Here is a 25586-nt window from a genome sequence, read left to right as displayed (position 1 = left end):
TTCTTTACTGCCGGAGCATGAAAATGGACAATTAAACTATGATATGTTTTCCCTAAGTAATAAAATAAAACAAAAACAAAAACAAAAACAAAAAAAAACCCACCCTCAGTTTTAACTGCCATGTTCTCCTTTCTCCAAAACTGACAGTTGACCTTCCTTCAGAAATCACTTACTTTGCATCACCCTCATTCAGGTATAAGCTTTAGCTTAATTCATTTAAGTATTTGAACTGGGTACGTGTGTGTGCACACACATGTCTGGGTGTGCATATGTGTTTGAGCAAGATTGTGTATGTTGTAGGCCTAATTTAGATAAATAGGTAACAGTATCATACAATTCACGTTACAGTGGTGATTTATACGTAACTGAAGTTTGCCTTCCCGTTACTTTGAATGGTCAGTTTCTTCACCTATTGTTTGAATTTTATTGTGAATTTGTAATTTGTCTTTTCCTGTTGCCATTTGATTAAATAATTAGTTTTACATATAGGTGAATATATGCATTTTTTAAGTACTATCCTTTCCACCTTGGCTGCTCTCATAAGATTATAAACTGCTGGAAGAGAAACTTTCCAGAATTTATCCTTCCTGGAGATGTGCCCATGTGCTTCCAGCTTTTCCAGACCAGCAGGACTTTGTTAAGAGTCTTTCTTAATTTACAAGCTCTAACTTGTATAAGATATTCCTGGGGTCTAAATTGTCCTGTGACGCATTTACCATATGAGAAGTTAAAAACATATACCCCAGCCCCATAATTATATCTTCTAATCTACTAACGTATGATGGATTTAATGTCCCCTATTACATTTCTTCGTAGTAAAACTGATTTTAATATTTTTACCTTAGTATATTTTCATGTTGGCTAGTTCAGAGGAAAAAATATTCCCGTATTCTTCTTTCTCAAAAGTACAAAACAACATGAGAGTTGTGTATAAATGTATAATAGTAAACAACATTATTTAACTTACACTTTAAATTGTGATTTCAATTGTGGCTTGCTTGTCTACTGCCTCACCTAGATGGGAGCCATAGGTTTTTCAGGACATTAGGACAAGTCAACTGTTTCTCAAGACCATCTCTCTGCTTCATGAAATCCCATAGTAACCAAAATGCTGGTCAGGTAGCCTATCTGGTGAGTCCACTGGCACTGACTTGAACCCCATCCTATGTCCCAGGGAAATCCCAGGTCCTCCCAGTGTTTAGAGGGGGTCCTAGGAAAGAAGGGTATAGGGTGAGTCCCTTCTGACCCTGGGCCCCTGTGTCTGCTAAATTCGATCGTTGTGCATTTCTGGGAACCACCAAAGTGCTGATACCTGTTTTTTATTGCATCAGCCAAACTTGAAACAATTCCATGTTGTCATGTCACACACACATATTCACATGTAAACACCACTTACTGGAGGCTTCTGTCTTGAGTATCAAACTTTATGGACATTTTGGGGACAATTAAAGAAAATTAACACATAAAATGAAAAACTTATAAAACGAACTTTCTTCTTCACAGTTTAAGACCCCAAATTTTATATACTGTTTGGAATACAGCCTTCTCCGAGAAGGCTCCATGTTTGACCATGGTGCCTATTGGAAGTATCTTTATCTTCCAACCAGGATTGAGTGGATGGTCTTAACTCAAGATTTATCTCTAACCCACTTCCCTATATAAGGAGGAAAATAAAGATTTTCCTACCAGGCCCAGACTTTGTAAATCTGCTTCTGCACAGTGAAATTAATACTTCACATTAATATTCTAGGAAATGTCCACTTCTTTCCATTCCACAGCCCCTAACACTTTAAATGGTGTCTATAGAGATTAAAAACAAAACCCAAAAAACTGTGACCTAAAAATTTGTAATGGCGTCTCATTTAGGTAAAAAAAAAAAAAAATGAAGATGGCCTAACCCAATACATACCAAGCTTTGGAATGACCATATTTATGATCCTCAGCACTAAGTTCAGAGGCATCAGACTCTGGCTGTCCACTGGCTCCCCTCCCCTACTGGACAAAAAGAAACCAATGTTTGCCTGAGGGCTCACATTGGCCAGGGTGGCCTCCATTCGAACTTGTGCCCCTAGCCCTACAAATGTGATGAAGGGGCCTGATCATTCGTTAGACAAGGCGATGACTTCCTCCCCCATTTCTGGTGGGGGACCAGCCCGGTGGCTTCGCTCTTCATGCTATTCCGGTATGCAAAGAGCTTGGCTTACAAGGTAACGATAGAAAGCAACATGCAATTCTTTACATAATGCTACACTTGGTTTCAGAGGATGATGTGCAAGATTGTAATAAACATGAGTTTCCATATTGATTTCCACTGTTTTTCCCCCAATACTGAGCTAAGATTGTAAGTGCTGGCAATGAACTTTCTACTAAAACACCATTCTCGTGAAAAGAGATGCTTAACAGCTGCTTCCCATGTCTTATGTAGGATCTTCAAGGAACTGCCTCGAAGATAGATACAGGAAACACCAGAGTCCTCACCTTTATCACCTATATTGGGTGTGGGATATCTGCCATTTTTTCAGCAGCAACTCTCTTGACATATGTCGCTTTTGAGTAAGTTTATTTTTTCTGTCAAAACCCAGCACTTAACTATCCCAAAGTATGAATAAGAAAATTGCCTTTGCTTTAAAAAATATTTACAGACTTATTGAATCATGTGGAGTGGTTCACCTTTAATGTACAGGTTTCTCATAACCTGTATCTTGCAACACAGATTTTCTAGCTATAGAACCTTAATTTATAATTACTGTATTTCTATGGAAAAATGCCTTTAAACCTGGAAGAGATGATTTAAATAAAGATATTTTGACATTTATTTATTTTTGAGAGAACACGAGAAGGGGAGGAGCAGAGAGAGAGGAAGACACAGAATCTGAGGCAGAAGTTCAGGCTCTGAGCTGCCAGCACAGAGCCCAACATGGGGCTCAAACCCCAGGAACCATGAGATCACGACCTGAGGTGAAGTCAGAAGCTTAACAGACTGAACCACCCAAGAGCCCCAAACCTGGAAGAGCTGATTAACATATAGATTAAAATTGTAGAAAGCTCTTTTTACCTCGTAAAAGGTGGAAACATCTGCTTCACGGATTTTATAAAAGTAGCCCTGCATCAGAAACCCTTTTTTTTCCTTAAAAAAAAGGGGGGGGGGGTTCCTACTTCATTCAAAATCAAGAAACTTACCAAAATTTTAGGGACTTTTTTTTAACAAAAATCTCATTTTTATAACTAGAATTTTTCTTGGGTTAAAAAAATTCAATCTGTTGAAACTAATTGGAAATTTGGTAAACAATTAGAAACAGTTTTAAAATAAAATTAATGTTAAAAACAGTTACAATTTGCCAAATATTCGTAAGTATCTTTAAATACTCACAAGTCCCCTCCTGATGGCGGGGCCACATCACAAATACCTAACTATTGCAGAGCTTTGTAGAAGACGTGCATTTACCACCTGTGCTTGAAAGATTATTCGTTCTCCTCTTTCTTTTCCCTTTCCAGAAAGTTGCGAAGGGACTATCCCTCCAAAATCTTGATGAACCTGAGCACCGCGCTGCTGTTCCTGAATCTCCTCTTCCTCCTGGATGGCTGGATCACCTCGTTTCACGTGGAAGGCTTATGCACTGCTGTCGCTGTCCTCCTCCATTTCTTCCTTCTTGCAACCTTTACCTGGATGGGGCTGGAAGCAATTCACATGTACATTGCCCTGGTTAAAGTGTTTAACACTTACATTCGCCGATACATACTGAAGTTCTGCATCATTGGCTGGGGTAAGCTGCCTCAAAAGTGTGGTTTTGTTTTTACTGTCGCAGAAATCGCCAGGCCCTCGTAGGAGAATCCTATTTCAAAAGACTGGCGCTGCTAAAAGAACTTCAAAATTGTGAATGATGCAGATTTGATGTTTACATCCCAAGGCAGGGGCTTCCTCAGAATGGTATTTGTAATTTTTTTTTAATGCCTACTTATTTTTGAAAGAGAAAGAGACAGTGTGCAAGTTGGGGAGGGGCAGAGAGAGACTGAGACAGAATCTGAAGCAGGCTCCAGGCTCTGAGCTGTCAGCACAGAGCCCGACGTGGGACTGGTACTCATAAACTGTGAGATCATGACCTGAGCCAGTCATATGCTTAACTGACTGAGCCACCCAAGCGCCCCTCCCCCCCCTTCTCTCTCTCTCTTTTTTAAAATTTTTTTAAATGTCACAATGATATTTTTAAAAACTGTTCAGCCATCCTTACTAAATTCAGGAGTAAAGGAAAAAAGTCCTAGCCTCCTGAGTCACCACAAACTTATTTCCTGTGACCAGAGCCAGCCTACCCAAGTCTGAAGAAGCAGCTGGCAGACAGTGATACCTTTCCGTTATGTTTCAAACTATAAAGGCCCATGCAGACTATGCTGGCTATCCTCACCCTCTAAGCTAATGCCCATGTCTTGAAACCAGCAAGAGAAGGTTATTTTTGTGTGTGCAACCAGAATGCTGACCAAAATTCTTGACTTGAACTTCTTAGCATGATTCCTCAGCCAGGCATGGATGGTAGCATTAGCCTGTCTGGCATCTTCTAGATGGGCTCCTTTCTTTATCCCACCTCTTATCAGAACAAGCATTTAGAGCTTTTTTTTTTTTTTCTTTTTGGCAGATGACAATATAGAAGTATGGGACATTTCCAAGGTGTTTGGCACCATTGTCGGAGACACTAAAAGCATCTTTCAGGGAATTAGGGTGGTGTAGCCTTCCCCAATGAAATATATGTGAAAGTGTATATTTGCTTCCGGATTCAGAATAAACCAGAGTTTGGCTCTCTCATGAGGGCCAATAAGCAAACAGAATATTTAAATCCCTATCATTTAAGCATGGGTTTTAGGGGTGCCTGGAAGGCTCAGTTGGTTAAGTGTCTGACTTCGGCTCCAGTCATGATCTCATGGTTCATGAGTTCAAGCCCAGCGTCGGGCTCTGTGCTGACAGCTCAGAGCCTGGAGCCTGTCTCGGATTCTGTGTCTACCCCCCCTCTGACCCTCCCCTGCTTGCATTCTGTCTCTTTCAAAAATAAATAAACATTTTAAAAAAGAGAGAGTGGGTTTTAATTGTTGCCACTTACAGTTGGATGTTCCACACCAGAGATAGGATTTTATTGTTTTGAACCAAAGTGTCAGTTCTAAACAATGTGTTTCTGTGATATGGAGGGTTTTCTTTCTCTTCCTTTCCCCCCCTTGCCATTATCAGTCACATAAAGCAGTTCCAGATGCTTTTAAAAAGTTGCTTATGTCATGGTCTCTCTACAACAGGTCTGCCTGCCTTAGTCGTGTCCATCGTCCTGGCAAGCAAAAACCAAAATGAGGTCTACGGAAAAGAAAGTTATGGAAAAGAACAAGGTGATGAATTGTAAGTAATAAAAGCTTGTTGGGAATGTATTTGTGATGAGTATATATCCTTTGCTTCCTAACATTTAGTACAAGTTTCCAGGCCAGTAGTGAGCCTCTTAGTTTGGAAGGTTGGAACTCATTTGCATGCCTTTGCTGAGGTCTCTGCTGCCCCGCAGCTGGATTCGGCAGGCCCACCGCCCTGTGAGCTGCTTCGTCGCGTTGGCCTGTACAATGTCATCTGGGAGACTGAAGGGGAAGTCTGGGATATGCTTTTCTAGGCTCAAAAGACCCATTCTCTTTGAGGAGATTCTGTAACACTCCCTCTCCTTAAACCCACACACGTCTTCAAGAAAATCAAGTCAGTGTTTGCGTTTGGAAAATTCCCTTCAGACTGAGGGATCATTGAGGCCAAGATTTGTATATTGTTCATGTTGGGCAGTTCTCTCATATTTTATCTAACCCATAAGAGGTCCTCAGTAAATATTTGTGGATTGAATGAAGTATTGATGCACTAAGAGCTTACTCCTGAGATGAGGCCTGTGAGGCTACATTTCTGTGCACATTTCATGGATGGACAACACTTTCATATCCAGTCAGTGTCCAATCTGTGTCCCCTTCCCTCATGGACTTCCTTCGCTTATCTTTCCAAAGCAGCACTCAAAAGACCTCATAAGAACTAGCAGAAAATAAAGGATCCAGGTCAGGCCTTTCGGGATCCAAAGGGAGGAACTTCTGTATGTAAAGGAATATTAGCTTCAGAGATGAGCATCATTTGGGGATTTTTATAATATGATATATTAAAAGTAAAAGTCAGTGCATCAGTCCTAAACAAGTGAATTTTACAAGTATGTTAGTCAAGTCTCACGGGACTTTAAAGCATCAATGGCTGTCATTTATCGAGCATTTATTGTATGCCAGGAATCACGGTAGGTTCTGGAATTCAAGGATGCTCAAGACAGCCTTTGCCTTTGTGGCAGTCATGTGCCAGTGTGGGACACGGAGCCCAGAATGGTAGCCATTTACATGAGAATTTTAAGATGAATTTAATTGCTTTAAATAAACTATCCAATCTTTGAGGCACCTAAGACCTTCCATAGTGTTAATTAGGCACAGGGGTGTCTGCAGATTGTCGTATTTGTTGACTTTACTCACTCATAGTACACTTTACATACGGCACAGGTTTTGTTTGTTTTTTTAATTTTTTAATGTTTATTTTTGAGAAAGAGAGAGCCAGAGTGTGAGCAGGGGAGAGGCAGAGGGAGAGGGAGACACAAAATCCAAAGCAGGCTCCAGGCTCTGAGCTGTCAGCACAGAGCCCAACGCAGGGCTCGAATTCACAAACTGCGAGATCATGACTTGAGCTGAAGTAGGAAACTTAACCAACTGAGCTACCCAGGAGCCCCTAGATGAAAATAATTTAATGCATATGGTATAGTTTTTAAATTGCTTTCATCTTGGGGTGCCTGGTGTGGCTCAGTTAGTTAAGCTTCTGGCTCTGGATGTCAGATGCTCAGATCATGATCTCATGCTTCGTGAGTTCAAGCCCCACATTGGGCTCTGCACTAACCGTGCAGAGCCTACTTGGGATTCTCTCTTTCTCTTTCTCTCTCTCTTCCCCTTTCTCTGCCCCTCTGTTGCTCCTTGTCTCTCTCTCACTCTCAAAATAAATAAATAAACTTAAATAAAAAAATAAATTACTTTCATCTATTTTCTGATCTCTATATATCATTCTGAATATCAAATACAGCCCCCCTCATCTCATAAAGATGTAATTAGTGTAAACTTTTTAACTGTTCACGAGAAGGGTCACTGTAGGGATATCACAGTTCTACAATAAGGTCTTGCTTCAACCAGGCTAATTACATTAATGGGAATTATTTTGCAGCAGTAATGGAATCCATGATCATGTGTGTCTTAAGTAGGAATTGGCTCTTTCCACATGACCAGAGATGTGGACATAGGCAGTAGCTGGCATCAATTTTATGGCTAGGATGTCAGGGCCAGCAACTCTGCAGCGATCTCGGCCTGATCTTGGACCGAACTTGGCCTTTCCCTCAGAAATGTAAGGGGAGAGCTGCAGATCCAGAACTTGCATTTATGTTGGAAGCAGAAAGAACAAATAAGGGCCTTGCCAATTAAGTCTATGGAGAATAGCTCTCCCCAGAATCCCCTAGCCAACTTTGCTTCCCTATCATTTTGTAGAACAACGTCCACATGACCACCTCTTAAATGCACAGGTGTTGAGAAAATGAGTACTCAAGTCTCCCATGCTCTGGAAAGCAGTCACGTAAGAGAGAAGTGTGGTACACATGGTTTCGGGGGAGCCACCAAGACTGTCTTCGCACCAAGTCAGAATTCAAGAAGCCGCCTCATTTTCTTTTTAACTGTTGATTTAAATAACTAGATTAAGATGATGGCTATCTAAAACAACCCCTCCCCCCAAACAAACAGACAAACAAACAAAAAACTGTGTAAACATCAAAAAAGAAACTGCCGCCCAAGAAAATGAAGGGACTGTCTAAAGGCGCTGAGAAAGGCCAAGCTGTGAAATCTGCACAAGTCCAAACTAAGCCAGCAGATGTCTTTGGTAAACAGGATATGGTAATAAATCTCTTTCTTCTTTCTTCTTCTTTAAGCTGTTGGATTCAGGATCCAGTTGTATTTTATGTGACCTGTGCTGGGTATTTTGGAGTCATGTTTTTCCTGAACGTTGCCATGTTCATTGTGGTAATGGTGCAGATCTGCGGGAGGAATGGCAAAAGAAGCAACCGGACCCTGCGCGAGGAGGTTTTGAGGAACTTGCGCAGTGTGGTCAGCCTGACGTTTCTTCTTGGCATGACGTGGGGTTTTGCTTTCTTTGCCTGGGGACCCTTAAATGTCCCTTTTATGTACCTCTTCTCCATCTTCAATTCATTACAAGGTAAGGTGTATGGTACCTTTGCAATTTCTGCATTCTAATTGTATCGTGTTTGCAAACAGTTTCACATTGGGGCCAATGCCATGCTAAGTTTCTACTGCATTGTTCCAGGTAATGAACACAGTTCCAGGTACAGGGTACTCATTAAAAACGTCTTGAATTTGTTGCGGTGATGAGTATCCCAAGCACTTGAAACGGTGCCTGACGGATAGTAGGTGCTCCATAAACCTACATGGTTGTATGACTAAATGGGGACTTTAAAGGGAGGCACAGACACCTTTAACTTCTTCACAATTTTGCTTAGTATCCCATGGCCCAGAGAAATTTCTAGAATCTATGCAGAGACAGCAGTTCACCTGATTTGATGGCTCCTTGGATTTCAAAATAAATACCAGTATTCTAGTTCAGAAATGCTCATTTTCTCATGAGATATAGCAGTTCACCAATTTCCCAAACATTTGCCAATGGACCTTTGTACAGAAATCAAAGGGCTCCCTTCAAGGAGCTTCCTGTCATGCTTCTGATTCCATAATACATACCCAAGTATACTCTATGAGGAATTTAATGTTTAAACTTAAGTTAATGTAAATCATGTTTTTGAAAGCTGAGTGACATTCTGTAAGATATTGGATTTCCCTTGGGTCATTGATGAAGCTCCCCGATGTTCAGAAGCACTGTGAGGCTCACACTACAGAAGGCAGGAGGTGACAAAGCTTGGGATTTTTTAGTAGAGTAGTCCTACCGGCTTACCGGCAGCTCCTGGCCATGCCCTGGTGGGTGTGGGAGGAAAGGAGGGCTGACTAAAGCTTCTTGGATCAGAGCTGGGGTGGCCAGCATGGTAGGATGCAGGCTTGCTCATCAAACTCACCAAACAAGATGCCTGGGCAGCCCCACCCCTACAGGTGTGTACTAAGAAAAGCTGGTATTTACCTGCAGGGGAGTGTTTACCGTTTCGTATCGTACATATCTGCTTTGCTTTGCCTCCTAGTTTTCCCACCAGCTTGTGAGTTCCTGAAAAAAAAAATCTGTCATGAAGCAGGTGCTCAGTGATTGTTTATTAAATGAATAAATAGATTGTTGGATGAAGAAAGGGGGAGCGGCTTTGGAGATGGCTTAAATCCAACCTGAGACTCTTCTGGCATAAAGAGGCATTAATTCAGCAGATTTTATTCAGGTTCACTGTCCATAATAGAGGAAATATGTGGACTCAGTATCTTTAGTAAATGGAATAATAAGCCTCAAGCGCCCCTCCTAGAGATGGAAACTAGATAGGTAGCGTTGTGAATACATCTTCATTAGGATCTAGCTTTGTAAAGTGATCATTCCCCTAGTTAATCTCTTCTATAATATACAACATAAAAGTGCCTAGATAAATATTGACAAAAATGTCCATTAACATTAGAAATTCCATGGTTTTATGTTTCAGGCCCATTAATCTGCCAGCCCAACCTTGTTTTTGCTTTTAGAATTTCCTGGCACTTTCAGTAACCTTCAGCAGCTACAGTTGTCTGTTCAGCTCCATTTCCATTAATGAGAACTGGGATGTTTCATTTTTCCCAGCATAGGTCTCCTGTCAGGAGGGGAAAATGTTCTAAACCATCATCAAGTCACAGTTCTTCATGAATCGCTAACTTTCAAGACTGATGTTAAAATTATATAAATTCAGAACAGATTTCTGCACATCCCAGTGACATTAAAAACACTTCCCAAAAAGGAAATTTGAATTAAAACACAGAGGTACAGAGCACACCAGTCCATCAACGATTGCTTACTGGCCAGGCCTGTACAAAAACTTGTCAGGACGCTACAGAAAGTCACTTGGTGGTTTTTATTTGAGTCACTTTCTGAACCTTCCCAGAGAGGCTTGGCTGTTGTTGAAAGTATATGTTTTATTCAAAGATGCATATAGAATCTAGACAGTCTGGAGAAACAATTCAGTGAAGTCAGGTAGTATTTAGGCAAACTACCTTGTCTTTTTTTTTCTTTTTGATGTTTTTTTTTATTCCAGCAAAACAAAAGCAAAAACAAAAACAAAAACAGCTTGACATGATCCCTTTGTCTCATGGAGCTTCTATTCTGGTAGGGAAGACTGACATTAATCAGTAGCCACCGTATAAAACGTAGCTGGTGGTGTTGAGAGCAGATGACAGAAGCCATGGTGTCTACACTGGAATCTGAAGGATCATCAGGGATGAACTAGGTAGAGGTGGAGGTAGGAACGGAGAAGAGATGATTTCAGGTGAAGGACACTCCATGTGCAAAAAACCTGTTGTCGTTAATGATTATAGCATATGCCCCAGGAATTAAAAGAAAGTTCAGATAACCAGAAAACCAAGAATGAGCCATAGAGTGACAGAGTGGTATGCCTGGCACAAAAGGGAGGGCAGAAGGCCCTGTAGTTTGATCTTTCTAAGAACAGTGGGAAGTCTTTGAAATCTTTTAGGTCTATGAAATGACATGATCAGATGTGCATTTTATAAAGATGAAGCTGGACATAATGGAGAAGGGATTAGAGCAGCCCAGTAGTGTCTGCAGGGCAAGCAGAGAGGAGGCTATTGCAATGGTCCGGCTGAGACAAGGCAGTGAAGTATTTTAGACTGCGGTGGGGTTGGAGGAGTGGGAGATACGTGAACAGAGTCAAGAGAAATTTTGGAAGTATGCTGCCACATGACATTCACCACTGGTTTGCTCATTAAAGTAGACTCTTGGGCACCTGAGCAGCTCAGTCAATTAAGTGTCTGACTCTTGGTTTAGGCTCAGGTCACAATCTCATGGTTTCATGAGTTTGAGCCCCACAGTGGGCTCCATGCTGGCAGTACAGAGCCTGCTTGAGATTCTCTATCTCCCCCTTTCTCTGGCCCATCCTCCACTTGTGCTCACTCTCTCTCTGTCTCTCTCAAAATAAATAGATAAATTTTTTAAAAAACTTATTTTTTTTTAGAATGGTTAGGGTGATAGTCTTCTTGCTTAATGCAATGTTCTATTTATTTATTTATTTATTTATTAATGTTTTATTTATTTTAGAGAGAGAGAGACAGCATGAGCAGGGGAGGGTCAGAAAGAGAGAGAGAGACACAGAATCTGAAGACAGGCTTCAGGCTCCAAGCTGTCAGCATAGAGTCCGATCAGGGCTTAAACCCACGAACCCTCAGATCATGACCTGAGCTGAAGCCAGACGGACGCTCAACCGACTGAGCCACCCAGGCGTCCCTAGCTGACTAAAGTCTATCATTATTAGACTTAGCAGTGGCCAAAGACGTAGAGTTTAATACAGTATTCTGAAAACTAAATTTATGCCAAATAGATTTTAATCTCAGATTTAGCTTGTAATGGAGCATCTGAAAATCAGACCCCACATGTCACCTTTTAGTGTTGTAAGAGATGGCGTGTGCGGGAAGGACAGGTGTCCAAGCTGGATCTGCAGTGAAATCAGGGCATCTCTGTACATGAGCGGCTTTTGCTAACAGGTTTCTTTTCATTTTCATCTATGTCTTCAAAACTTTGGTTCAAACGTGCTGGATAAAATGGATAAAAATCCATTTTATCTTGCAGGACTCTTATAAATAAATGCATGTATGGATATGAGGGTGTCCAAACACACATACACATGTATAATCATATGGGTGCTTTCATAAATTTACATAGTCTACATATTAAAAGGTTATACATATTTTACTTTTATATTTTATTTTAAGGTTCAGTTTTAATATATATTTTTGTTATTATTACGTGTTTTTAATTTTTATGTACATTTATAAGCATACAACGTAACTGCCAAAAATAGTGGTGAGAATCAAAGATTTATTGTAATCTGTGTGTTATAGCTTAAATTTTACCTACTTGAATAAGAAAATGAAATCATGAATTGAATCCAGGTTAAGCCTGAGTCTATTCTTTTCGAATTTCCCACAGTATATTGCTTTGTTCTTTTTTTTCTGCCGTCTTCACTTGAGTAGGTTATGTTTTAATCAGTCCACTGATTTTTTCCTCTTAAGATGAACAGACAAGTGTGTCTTCTCTTCCCAGGGTGGTGTTACATATCTGTCCTTGCCATCTTTGCTGCTTTCCCCAGGTGAACTGGCAGATCACTGTATTTGAAATTTTTTTTTAATTTTTTTTTTAATTTTTTATTTATTTCTAGGAGAGAGAGACAGAGACAGCGTGAGCAGGGGAGGGTCAGAGAGAGAAGGAGTCACAGACTGAAACAGGCTCCAGGCTCTGAGCTGGCAGTCAGCACAGAGCCTGACGCGGGGCTCGAACCCCCGAACCGCGAGATCATGACCCAAGCGAAAGTCAGACACTTAACCGACTAAGCCACCCAGGCGCCCCCACTGTATTTGAAATTTTAATTTTTTTCTAAAGAATACAACTTGAGAAAATGGTATGGTGTACAAATTGCTATTTAAAAGGGAACAGATGTTTGTCAAAAGCGTATCATAATTCACATGCCTGGGAACATTAGCCTACACTTCAGGAAATACAGTGTAACTCGTTTTAAAGAAGTAAAAGGCAATCCCCTGATTGTTGAGAAGATCTTGGCCAGAGTCCCCTAGGGCACCTCTGTCCGTTGGCAATATCGATGTACTTGTAGAATTAGATTATTGCTCTGTGATGAAACAGGTGCATACAGTTGCTTATTATAAAAATGATAGAGGCACCTGAGTGGCTTATTCAGGTGAGCATCCAACTCTTGATTTCAGCTCAGGTCATGAGCTCACAGTCCTGAGATCAAGCCCCACAGTGGGCTCTGCACTGGACATGGAGCCTGCTTAAGATTCTCTCTACCCCTCTCCCTCTGCTTTGTCCCTCCCACAGTCGCATATGCACATTTCTCTCAAAAACAAAATAAAAAAATTAAAAGTGATAAACAGTGGAGCGCCTGGGTGGCTCAGTCAGTTAAGAAACCAATTCCTGATTTAGGCTCAGGTTATGATCTCACAGTTCATGAGTTTGGGCTCTGCACTAACAGTGCAGAGCCTGCTTGGGGTCCTCTCTCTCTCTCACTCTCTCTCTCTCTCTCTGTCTCTCTGCTCCTCCCCTATTTGTGCTCTCTCTCTCAAAAATTTTTAAAAAACCTTTTAAGTGATAAACAGTATTCAGACTGTATTTTTTTTTCATTAACTATACAAAAGTATTTGACACTACCAGTTAGATTAGGTTTTTTCAACATATAGGGAAGTTTAACACTCCTGACAAAGTTTACCAAAATCTGAAATCTAGTCCCATAACAAGAACTTGGTCTTCAATTTTCCCTTTCCAAGCATGTGAATTCAACAATATTGATTAATAGTAGTGGGCACAATCAGCCCATCTTCTGTGGTTCTGAAAATAGAAGCTGCCCTTGTGAACACAAAGGGTATAATCAGTCCACTCAGAGATAATGTTTGCCATTAATTAATTTGATAATATTAAGATACCCAGAGNAAAAAAAAAAAAAAAAAAAAAAAAAAAAAACCCTCTCACAAAACATTCGTGATTTGATGCAATTCTTAAAAGAAGTGTAGAAAGTCTATACCCAAGAAAGAGGATATTTTCTCCAGTTTATAGATGAAGAAACAGGGGCAGAAGAGTTCATGACTCCTCTAAGATCAGTATGAATCTGACAATGCAATATTTATCATATAGCATATTACATATTAGGGGATAAAGCATAAGAAAAATAAAACAAATGACTGCCCTAAGATTTTTTGTTTCAAAGTTTGTAGAAGTGAGTATCTGTATCCATTGAGAAAACCCACTAGTAATTACATACTTAATGAGTAAATGGTAATTTACTCTTTTTTTAAATTTTTAAAAAAATGTTTTATTTATTTCTGAGAGAGAGAGAGACAGCATGAGCAGGGGAGGGTCAGAGAGAGAGGGAGACACAGAATCAGAACCAGGCTCCCGGCTCTGAGCCGTCAGCACAGAGCCCGACGCGGGGCTCGAGCCCAGGAACCACGAGATTATGACCTGAGCTGAAGTTGGACACTTAACCAACTGAGCCACCCAGGCGCCCCAGTAGTAATTTACTCTTACCCTTATTCAGAAAATAATAATTTAGGGACATAAATTTATTAATATTATTTTAACCTTATTGGTAAGCTAAGGAAATTAAATCAAATTAAGGGTTAGGAGCCTCCTAACCATTAAGCTGTGCTGTAATCACATGTGCAACATTAGGGAATCGTTGCCAAGGAAAAGAGAGAAACCACCTTTAAACGCTAACATCTGAAACGACGTTGGCCGCGACGTTACACACGGCAAGGAAATAAATTACTCACCTTTTGGCATGGCATTTTCTGCCACAGAGAAATAATTTTCTAAAGGGCATCGTGGTAGTATGAAAGCAGGATTCAGGAGGTTCCCAAAGAGAGCCGTAAGCCCTGCCCCGCAGCCCTCTGGCTATGTCTCTGTGCCAACAGAATATATGCGCTGTTCAGAGACATGGACTTGCCCCAGGCTTGAGGGGCAACTTCGAGGTAATCCAGACCATTTGTGTCAGAAATCGGTTATCTAGAGCATGCATCCTTTTTTGCCCACGTAATGTGGCTTGATTAATTCTTGATCGATTTTCCCATCAAAACTCCAGAACCACGTATGCCTGGTTGACCTAAGATACCATTCACTCATCATTACTACCCACCGTGACTCCACCCTGCATCCCAGAACTTATCTATATCTGCAATCTTTCCCCTAATTGTGACTCTGGATCTTTATGATCCAGAGTAAGAAAAAGCTAACCGAGGCCATTTGTCGGAATTTGTTGATGATCATCTTGGTCCAAGTGTCAGTTGCCTTTAGTTAGTAAAGCACTCATTAGGAGCCGAGGACCTAAGGTTTTGGTTTTGGTTTGCTTTTTTTTTTTTTTTTGGTCCACCACAGCTTCTTGAAAGTGACCTTTTAGAGACTTGATAGAATGGCAATAAGTGCTGTCCTGAATTTTACTGTACAACTTTCGTTTTTATATCCAAGGGGAGCTGTTCCTTGGCAATTTTTTTTAACTTTTGATAATCAGGCTAAAGATCTGAGAACATCTCTTTGGCTACTCATTTTACATCTGCCTCAGAAAGCTGCAAATCTTTGCCAGAATCAACCAAAGAGAATGAGTCCCATGTGGGAGCCAAATTCCTAGCCAAAATATTGAGACTCAGTATTTTTTTTCTAAATACATAGTTAAATAGCTTTTATAAAGACCAAGGTTAAACACAGACCAAACATCTGCAGCGAATATAGTGCCAATACTTAGAAGGAAGTTTATTATTTGTTTTTCCAATGTGCTGCTTGAAGGTGTTCTCAGGTCAATGACAGGACTAGATATGAAAAACCAGATCCTCCTCCACTTTTTTTTGAGGAGCTTGAGCGGGCAGGGGGAGGGGCAGAGGGAGAGGGAAGGAAGAGAGAGGGGGAGAGGGGGAGAGGGGGAGGGAGAGAGTATCCTAAGCATGCTCCATGCGCAGTGTGGAACCTGACACAGGGCTCAATCCCATGACCCTGGGATCATGACCTGAACAGAAATCAAGAGCGGGACACTCACCAGACTAAGCCACCCAGGCATCCCCCAAATCCACTTTTGGATGAGAGTTTTCAGAATGTTTCTCACTCTGAGTTTAGATCGCTCCTGTAGGTGTTACTACACCACATTTGCTGATGCAGCCTTGGCCCCCCGGGGTGTGCTTCCCTGGGAGGATCCGTGGAGGCGGAGTTCCTTACCTTTTCCTCTTTTGACAGTGCCCAGGGGCAGGCCCACCCTCCCATAGCCTTGGGCACCATCCTCTGTCATGACTGAAAAAGTCATTTATTTTAAATAAGAAAATTGCAAAATTTATTGAGAAGTATGACATCTTGAATTTGCATAGTGATCTAAATTTCTTACATTTTTTACCATGTTTATTCATTTATTTTTGAGAGAGAGAGACAGAGAGAGTGTGAGTGGGGCAGGGGTAGAGAAAAAGGGAGACACAGAATCCGAAGCAGACTCCAGGCTCTGATGTCGTCAGCACAGAGCCCAACACAGGACACAAACCCAGGAACCGTGAGACCATGACCTGAGCTGAAGTCAGATGCTTAACCCACTGAGCCACCCAGGAACCTCTAAATTTTCATTTTTTAAATGAGCAGATACCTCTGGTTAAGAGAAGATGGTGGTAAAAGGAAAACAAGGGTGAGGGGGGCTGGGTGTGTAGATGATGGGTTAGGAATCTCTTCATTTAAAATAGATTCAAGTTGGGGCGCCTGGGTGGCTTAGTCAGTTAAGCGTCCAACTTTCGCCTGGGTCATGATCTCGCGGTTCGTGGGTTCGAGCCCCGCGTCGGGCTCTGTGCTGACTGCCAGCTCAGAGCCTGGAGCCTGTTTCAGAGTCTGTCACTCCCTCTCTCTCTGACCCTCCCCTGCTCACGCTGTCTCCCTCTCTCTCCTAGAAATAAATAAAAATATTTAAAAAAAAATAGATTCAAGTTTCTGTCTTCTTGCTCCAGCATGGAATCTGAATTCATGGGAGTAAAATAAAGAATCAAGGCAGTTATCAAGCCAAAGTATCTATAGCTAAGGAACTTTGGCTTGGATTCATTAGAGCAGTGGATTTTCAGGCTAAAATTCACCCAAGAGGGACCTTCATGAGCTCTGTTTTGTGAAATATAAAGGTTTCATGGAACTAGCACTAACCTGTCAAGATGAAGTAAAGGCTTTAATTCTGATTCAAATCTTTTCAGCCATTTCAGCTTCCAACTTTTATGGACTGTGTTCCCTGTTCCCTGGTCAGTTAAATAAAGCTGTAAGTCGGTATGAAGAATAAAGGCCAATTATCCCGGTCCCTGGTCACCGCTTAAAACCCTTTCCTGAAAGCTAGAAGAGCATGTTTTTCCAGGTGGTAGGGAGACATTCCGCGAGGTGCTGTGGGTCGATAGGAGGATCCTCAAAGGGAAAATGTTTGCTAGAGAAGAGAGCATAGATGGGGATGAGAAATCAAACAGATTCCCTTGGATGTCAGTGTAGAACTCTAAAGTTTTATGAGTTTAGTTCTGCTTCTGGCACCAAGATCTATAAATAGATCATGCAAAAAAAATAATAATAATAATAATAACAACCCTCAGAATTGAGGAGGTAGCAGCCCTCTGTTTTCTCACTTTGGCCTCCAGATCCCCTTGGCTTTTCAGCCACATTTCTCCTCCTCCTCCTTGGAGTGTTTAGAGTTTCTTTCCGTACTGAGTATGTGCAGTTCTTCCAGATGGGCATACGTACCACGTTTCCCACAGCTGAACTGTAAAAGGGATGGTTTGTTCTGTAAGAATCTGGGGATAATATTTATTGTCAGATGAATCTAAATTGACATGGAAAGGTCTAGTTACTATGACTAGTAAAATAATCTATTATGAGAACCCTATTCTGATTTAAAATGGAAACGTATCTCAAGGCTAAAGAATGAGCATAATACTTTGGCATTTAAAAATCTATTAAGTCCTAAGAATTCGAATTTCTCATGCCTGTCTAATTTTGTCTCGTGGCATCGCAGTTCATAGTAGGGGCAGAGCATTTCAGTGACTGCTATCACAGCAGTTTAGAGGAGATATTCAGATTTTGAATCTAATTTGTATTCCAGTGTCTCTTGAACTTATTGGATGACTGTATATCTGCCAGTAAATACTGGCAGACGCAGAAGCTTAAAAATAAGCAATGCCTTCTAATGCTGTACAATTAAAATTTAGAACAGTTTTGCACAATCTAAAAAATTGTTGTATTAAGTCGGTTTTATCTTATCTTTAACCTCTTCCTCTGTGTCTCTGGTCAGCATCAGACCCTCAGAATAATCCACATCTTAGCATCCCGGCAAGGCTGGGAAAGTGAATCCAAGAATTCATTCTCTCCCAGCATCCTCGAAACACCAGACGTAACCTCTGAGGCTTTTTTGTTCTCCAGTAGATATGGCATTTATAAAATGTGCTGAGTGTAACACAAGTGCAGCAACATCTGGCAGCTTTCACCTTCTGCTCTCCACGAATGAAAATCATTTGCTCAGGGAAAGGCCCTGTCGCCAGAAATGTATAAGAAGGAATAGTTTCTAATTGAAGTTTGTAATCTCTTCCAGCCCTAACACGAGATTTTGTTAAATTGTTGGAGAACACGTAGAGAACACATAGTTACCTGTATTTTCAGCTGCGTGACAAAAATATGAAACCTGCAGATTCTGCCCCAGTTAACAAAAATAGAGTAAACTGAGGCAGGGGCTCAATTCTCAGCCTCCTTCATCCGTAACTCGTATTGACCTTTCCTCAGGCCTCCATGCTTCCTGCTCCCTTTCCTCAGAAACCGCCACCGTCTCTCAGAAACTTAAAAAGATCTGTTAACCCGTTCATATCATTTATATACCGTGGTTATTCACACTACCAGGGATCTTAAAAGGTGTGTTTACTTTTTAAAGGGATTCTGTGTATCAGCAAACTGCATAGAGGATTGGAGTTGTAGGTAGGGGAAAGCTTTGAAAAGCCATCTGATTTTATCAGTCAGTGTGAAGGTGAGGTGCAAGCCCAGTGATGTCTACCCGCCCCCCACACCCCCGCTCCCGAGGAAGGTGGATTGCCTGCAGGTGCTGACTGAGGGTTTCCGTAGTCTGCCTGCTCTGAGACTTGTGCCTGGGCCAGACCAGTCTGCACGCAGGTCTCTTCTCTCTAGCTTCTCCTGCCCAGCCCGGCTGCCACCTTTCTGTCCATAGCATAGGACCTCAGGAGCTGTGTGGGTACCTCTTCACTTGTGGTCAGAATGACTGAAATTTGATTCATATTTATTAGAGCTTTCATTTAATGTTAGAACTCCCCAGAGGGCCCAGGTGGCTCAGCCAGTTGCACGTTAGACTCTTGGTTTCAGCTCAGGTCATGGTCTCATGGTTCCTGGGTTTGAGCCCTGTATTGGGCTCTGCACTGACCGCATGGAGCCTTCTTGGGATTTTCTCTGTCCTTCTCTCTCTCTCTGCTCCTCCCCCACTCACAGTTGCACTCTCTCAAAAATAAAAATAAAATTTAAAAAAATACAGTTAGAATTTCTCTACCCTTTCTGGTATCATTCCAGACAAATTACTAGGTCACTAGGATATATTTCCTTCAGTGATTACTTTATGAAAAGTAAAGTATTAGTGGAGCGACTATGTGGCTTATTCAGTTAAGTGTTTAACTCTCAGTTTCAGTTCAAATCATGAGCTCAGTTTTCATGAGATCTGACAGTGAAGAAGCTGGTTGGGATTCTCTCTCTTTCTCTCTCTCAAAAAAAATAAACATTTTAAAAAAGTAAAGTATTAGTAATAATAGAACAATATTTTTACTTACATAAATATATATAAATGATATAATCATAAAAATAATAAAATGGTAATATTACTGATGACCAGTATTACTTCACTTAGGTCATTGTACATCTTATTTATACTTCTCATAGATAAATGCATTTGCATCTCCCAGGAGTTTTTGAGTAGGCTACTTGTATATTTGAAATCGGTGACCAGTAATTTCAGGAGGTATTTATAGAGCACCTCCTTAGTGTCAGGCACTCACTGATGACCAAACAAGACATCAGTCCCAGAGGAAGAGAATAGCCATGCTCCTTCACTGCAGCCTGGGCCCATCCACTGTGTTCCTCTTCTCATAGTTCATAATGTAATTTATTCTGTAATAAAATTATGAGCCATAAAAACCTACAAACCTAACTTCCGATGTATTTCACAACTTGCACTATTTAAGTCAAAAGAGAGTACTTTCAGTACTTTTCCCCACTTTTCCGATTGTACACACTGCAACGTAATTTACAGTTTTCTTGATGAATACTCCACATTTAAAAAGAACAGGTAAGTCTTAATGTCCCTTACATGTACTGTAATATTTTTTACTTTTATACCTTTCCATGCTAGACCCTTCACTTCATGAAAGCAAGGATTGCCTACCTTGTTGACTTTTGAATACTCGGCTCCTAAAACAACATTTCCTCCTGCTGAGCAGTGCTTAATAGTCACTGAATGAATCACCCTTCTTTGGAAACTTCCCTTCCTCCCCACCCAAAGCTTTCTTCAAATTCAGTTCAAGCCCTACATCCTCTAAAAAAAAAAAAAAAAAAACCCTCCGTTATGTAGATATTCTGTTTAGTGTAGTGTATTACTAAGGCAGTATCTGTGCATCTAACTTGCATACTTTTTAAAAACTTTTGCCTTACATATATGTTCATTATAGTCTATAGATCCTTAGTGTTCTACTCCTGTGTTTCATCCCCCATCTCCAAATACATTTAACAGATACAAATGTACATGTAAGTATTCAATCAACTCATGTAAAATAGATGAGCAGTTAATCATGCTTACTATTTGTTCAACAAACATTCATAGAGTTCCTGCTTAGTCCCTGGTATCCTTCTGGGAATGGCCACTACAGCCTTGAGTGACAAATATCCTTGTGCTCTTGGAGCTTATTATCTACCATCAAGAGACAACTAAGCAAACAAATGAATAAATAAATAAGGAATACAAGAATATTAGGTATTGATAAGGGCCATGACAAAAGTATGTGTCAAGGTGTGACTAGAGGCTAAAATATAAAATGGAAATAAAATAATCAGTTGATGAGTTCCTCTTTGAGGAGTTAGCAGTTGATCTGACACCTGTGTGACAGGGAGCAGTATTGGGAAGATTTGAAAGAAGAGCCTTTGAAGTACTAGCAGGAATGAGCTTGAGATACTGGTGTGAGGGTAGTGACAAAGAGGATGTTTGTGTAGGCCGTTAGTAGTTTGAGATGCTGCTAAGTGGAGATATAGCCAGTGAAGATGTCCTGTAAGCAGCATGGGTTGGCATCCTGATGGAGGTGGTGGTGGGAAGAGAAGGGAATGAGGGCAGAAGTCAAAATTAGCACGTGGCACGCATACAACATGCCCAGAGGAGATGAGAACCTACTGGGATAGAAAAGATAGAAAACCAGGTCTGAGTTGTAGACGTATCAACATTTACAAGTAAAACTGAGAAAACTGCTAAAGAGACCAGGAAGCAAATAAGGAAGATACCGAAGAGAAACAGTGTCAAGATAATCAATCGTGCTGAGTGCTGTTGAGGGGGTCTACTCAAATGGGAACAAAAAGTGAGTTAGCAATGCCGTAGTCATGCTAACCTTTACAAGAGCAATAGCATCGCAGGTGTGGGTAGTAGCCCATTTGGAGTGGGTTGAGAAGAGAAGAACAGAGAAGTGGAGATAGTAAAAATTAACCATCTCATAAGCTTTGGAACTAGGAATGAAAAAGTTGAAGCTGAAAGAAGATTGGGGGTTAATGGAGGAACATTTTGTGTTTAATTTTTACAGAGAGTTACTAGAACATGCTGGTATGTAATGGGAGTAACCAAGTATAGAGGAAATGAAGGAGAAATCAATCAGGCAGCAGAGGGAGGGTGAAAGTGCAGAAGCAAACTCCTTAGAAGGTTGAAAGTGGTTGGCTTCCAAAGCCAGTTAGTGATCCGATTAGTTTTTGATAGATTCAGGGAATGCTTATAAGTATGAAGACTATTTAACAATACAGAAATATTTCGCATTAAAATATTGAGAAACTAAAACAGGCCAGGAGCCACCTGAATTTACTGATTTTTGGCCATTTTTGACCTGCAAAATACCATTTTTTATGGCCCAAACTTACAATAATATGCATACATTAAGCAGCTTAGAATACACAAGTTACAATACATGCTGAGCTTATGGATATTTTCCATTTTCTCTTTTCTCTAAATTTTATGAAATACTTTAAAATAATTTTAAAACAAGTATAAGGGAAATGTTAAATTCCTCTTATGTTGAATATTGCCCAATTCAGCTTGATCTTTAGGTTAAGTCATAATAATTGCTGAACAGAACAGCAAAGACAGAATCAGATCTGTGTAATTATTCTAGTTTTAACTGAACCTTTATGTTCAGTTCTAAAGAATTAAAACATCTACTACATACTTCAAAATTCCTTAGGATCTTTGTTTCTTAGTTACTCAGATATAAATACAAACAAACAAAAAGACAACTTCAAATGAATCTATGTGTTTTATAAGATTTATATTAAAAAATGTATCTGTTGGCTTAAATGTTTATATCTTCTTTTATTGCAGGCTTATTTATATTTATTTTCCACTGTGCTATGAAGGAAAATGTTCAGAAACAGTGGAGGCGTCATCTCTGCTGTGGTAGATTTCGGTTAGCAGACAACTCAGGTAAAGGTGCATGTTGGCAATTGGTTTTTATACCTGAGGGTAATCAGAAACCTTTCTCATTTGGTCTTCCATTGTCAGAACAACCCAGTCCCAATGGTAGTAAATTATAAAGGTGGAGGATGTGAAGATATTAGTTGAAGTCTTAGAACATTAGGACTGCAGGAGATCTGAGGACTCTGGGCCTCACCCTTCTGTTCTGCAAAGAAGCATGAATTCCACCCAGGTGTGAATTGTCCAGGGTTTTGTGTCTAATTTAACAATTCCAACATCCCGAGGTCCCACTGTAACATGTGCACCTTTCCACAGTCTTGAGGTCCTCAGTGACATTATTAGGCAAAGGGATTTTTCTCATTTTATAAAAAAAATACTTGAAGAGTAGTATTACTTTTTTTGGTAGTGATTACTTCTCACCCTTACAAAATTAAAGTAGGATTTTAAACAATATGTGCAAAGGGTCAAATTAAGAAAATAGTTTATTACTGTTCATATGCCAGTCTCTTCTCTGAGCCATTGCCAGCATATGAGAAAATTGAATGCCTTGGAAAAATTTCTCAAATAATGTGGTGAGGATTCTTCAGAGGAGAACATATTCCCCCTAAAGCAGGTTCATGGAGAGATGTTATTTCTTTCAGACTGGAGCAAGACAGCTACCAATATCATTAAGAAAAGTTCTGATAATCTAGGAAAATCTTTGTCCTCAAGCTCTATTGGGTCCAACTCAACGTACCTTACGTCCAAATCAAAATCCAGCTCCACCACCTACTTCAAAAGAAATAGCCACACCGGTGAGTCATTCTGGTGGTGGGAAAGATGTTCTCTGGTACATTTTTCCTCATATTTTTATTACAATTGGCATATCATGAAGATTGACAAGTCACAGAACCCATTAAGGTGCTTATGTTAGATTTATGAAAATCAAAATATATTTGAAGACTCAATCCAGCACTTTTGTGAATATTTTGTCTTTTTTTAATCCTTTACAACCAAAATTGAATCCACATAGCCATAATATTACTACCTCTGAATGTTATTTACTTCATTCGATTTAAAGCTTAGTTTTCTTTTAAAAAGTATGTTATCTAAATTTAAAAGTTATGTGTTTTTACTTTAAAAATATAGAAATTGAGTTGTAATTATTCGTAAGAAAGCATATTTCATAACTTACTATGAAACTTAATTGGCAAGTTGACAAGGGTACAGGTGGAAACACCATCCAGGATGTATATTACATTTAAGACTCAAGTCCTTAACTTTGGATGTGTTATTGGCAATTGCTATTTAAGTCACTGAATAAATATACTAGAGAACATAATATTTGGAAAGTGATACAGGATGGTGAGAAACACCATCTTTGCTCATCTCCTGGTACTTCATGATATTTACAGTGACCACAGGCTCTGACACTGAGCATATGTATGAACAATCCTGAAGACAATGTGGAAATAAAGACTCTTTTGCAGTACTTGATAGCCAGCGAGTGGTGTGAAATGTTGCAATCTTTTAATAGTTTCAAGGAAAATAGAAGAATTGCTGCTTTGAAACACTAAAGATACCTCAAGCAAACACCTGTCACCACTTAGCACCCAACACTTTCCTCATTAAAGATGCTTCTAAAAGAATAATAGAAATAACTTTTTAACTTTGAGTTTGTTTAGTAACTAAACATAAGCAGAGGCAAATGGCACTTGAAGAGATTAATATTTGGTATTTTGCAGATAGGGAGTATGATGTGTAAGGTATATGTAAATGTTCACATTGCAAACAGTTAACATTTCAAGTGACCCGCATGCACATTTGAGTCCTCTCACATGTCCCTGCTTGCACCACCATCTGTACCTTGCCACTGGAATAGCCACTGCCTGAGATTTAAGATAGCAGTATGGAAAAATGTTTGAGCATTTTGAGGGTTGTTAATTCCAAAATTAATTCTCAAAGAAATATCTGAAAACTCAGAACAGGTTAGGGCAGCAGTTTTCAAAGTTTCTTAGAGCAGAGGACACTTTTGAGAATCAAATAAAAGTTATGGACTCTCTTCCAGAACAAGATGCAGCCTCTGAGTCCTGTATGCAAACAGTCTACCTCAATTAAGAGGTCTGTGTATCCTTCTTTAAATACCTCTGTAAGAACTTTGGTGGCAGATAAATGGTCTGAGATAGGTTATTCTACCTAATGGGTGGCTTCCTGGCACAAAATAGCTTTTACTTATAATGAATGAATTTTTAACTTTTATTTAATCAAACTTAAAATTAGATACATAGATGATCATTTCAATAGATGCAGAAAAAGCATTTGACAAAATACAGCATTCATTCATGATAAAAAACCAAGTAGGTTTTAGAGGAACATACTTCAACATAATAGAAGCCATATATGAAAAACCCACAGCTAACATCCTACTCAGTGGTGAAAACTGAGAGCTTTTCCTTTAAGATCAGGAATAAGACAAGGGTGTCCACTCTTAGCCCTTCATTCAATATAGTACTGGAAGTCCTAGCCATAGGAATAAGACAAGAAAAAAAAGGCATCCAAATTGGTAAGAAAGAAGTAAAACTTTCATTATTTGTAGATAACATGGTATTACATATGGAAAACCCTAAAGACTCTATCAAGACTACTATAAATGATAAGTCAAGTTATGAATTCAGTCAAGTTATAGGATATAAAGCTAATATTCAGGAATCTGTTGCATTTCTATATACTAATAATGAGGTAGCAGAAAGAGAAATTAAGAAAACAATCTCATTTACAAGGAAAAAAATACTCATTTTGCCTATGTTCTAAAATACAAAGAGTGTATATTATATATCAATGAATAACCATTAGACCAATCAAATTGTTGTCCTCTTAACACATGTAAGAATAGCTAACCAGAAACATGCCACTATTAAAAGGAGAGAGAAGAGGACAAGGTAGATCATTTGGAACAGGGGACATTTTGGAAGTATTAATGAAATATTTAGAAGTATTTAAAGATCATGGATAAAACTGACGAAAAGTTAAAAGGAAATTCAGAAATTGAGGTACCAAAGATAAACTTTGCTATTTTAAAATGTTGTGTATTTTTTTAAGGAATGCATTAATGGTTTTCTGTTTCCCATAACAATACCCTTGGGGTTAAATGAGTTTTTG

The 25586-nt window shown here is 39.8% G+C and overlaps 1 protein-coding gene across 2 annotated transcripts in view; it reads left to right on the top strand.

The window, feature by feature from the left end:
- ADGRG6 (adhesion G protein-coupled receptor G6) overlaps positions 1–25586 on the top strand; it is a 137940-nt gene that overhangs the window by 107076 nt on the left and 5278 nt on the right. For both annotated transcript variants that reach the window (XM_077776110.1, XM_077776109.1), the window contains 6 exons: positions 2426–2553; positions 3496–3764; positions 5275–5371; positions 7989–8272; positions 22356–22457; positions 23090–23242. In XM_077776110.1, coding sequence (XP_077632236.1) covers positions 2426–2553; positions 3496–3764; positions 5275–5371; positions 7989–8272; positions 22356–22457; positions 23090–23242 — 1033 coding nt within the window. The remainder of the gene's footprint in view (positions 1–2425; positions 2554–3495; positions 3765–5274; positions 5372–7988; positions 8273–22355; positions 22458–23089; positions 23243–25586) is intronic.

Source organism: Crocuta crocuta, unplaced genomic scaffold, assembly GCF_008692635.1.
Source record: "Crocuta crocuta isolate KB4526 unplaced genomic scaffold, BGI_CrCroc_1.0 scaffold25, whole genome shotgun sequence".
NCBI classification, from domain to species: domain Eukaryota; kingdom Metazoa; phylum Chordata; class Mammalia; order Carnivora; family Hyaenidae; genus Crocuta; species Crocuta crocuta.
The sequence above is the reverse complement of the archived record's forward strand: the minus strand, read 5'-3'. Positions and strand labels throughout refer to the sequence as shown.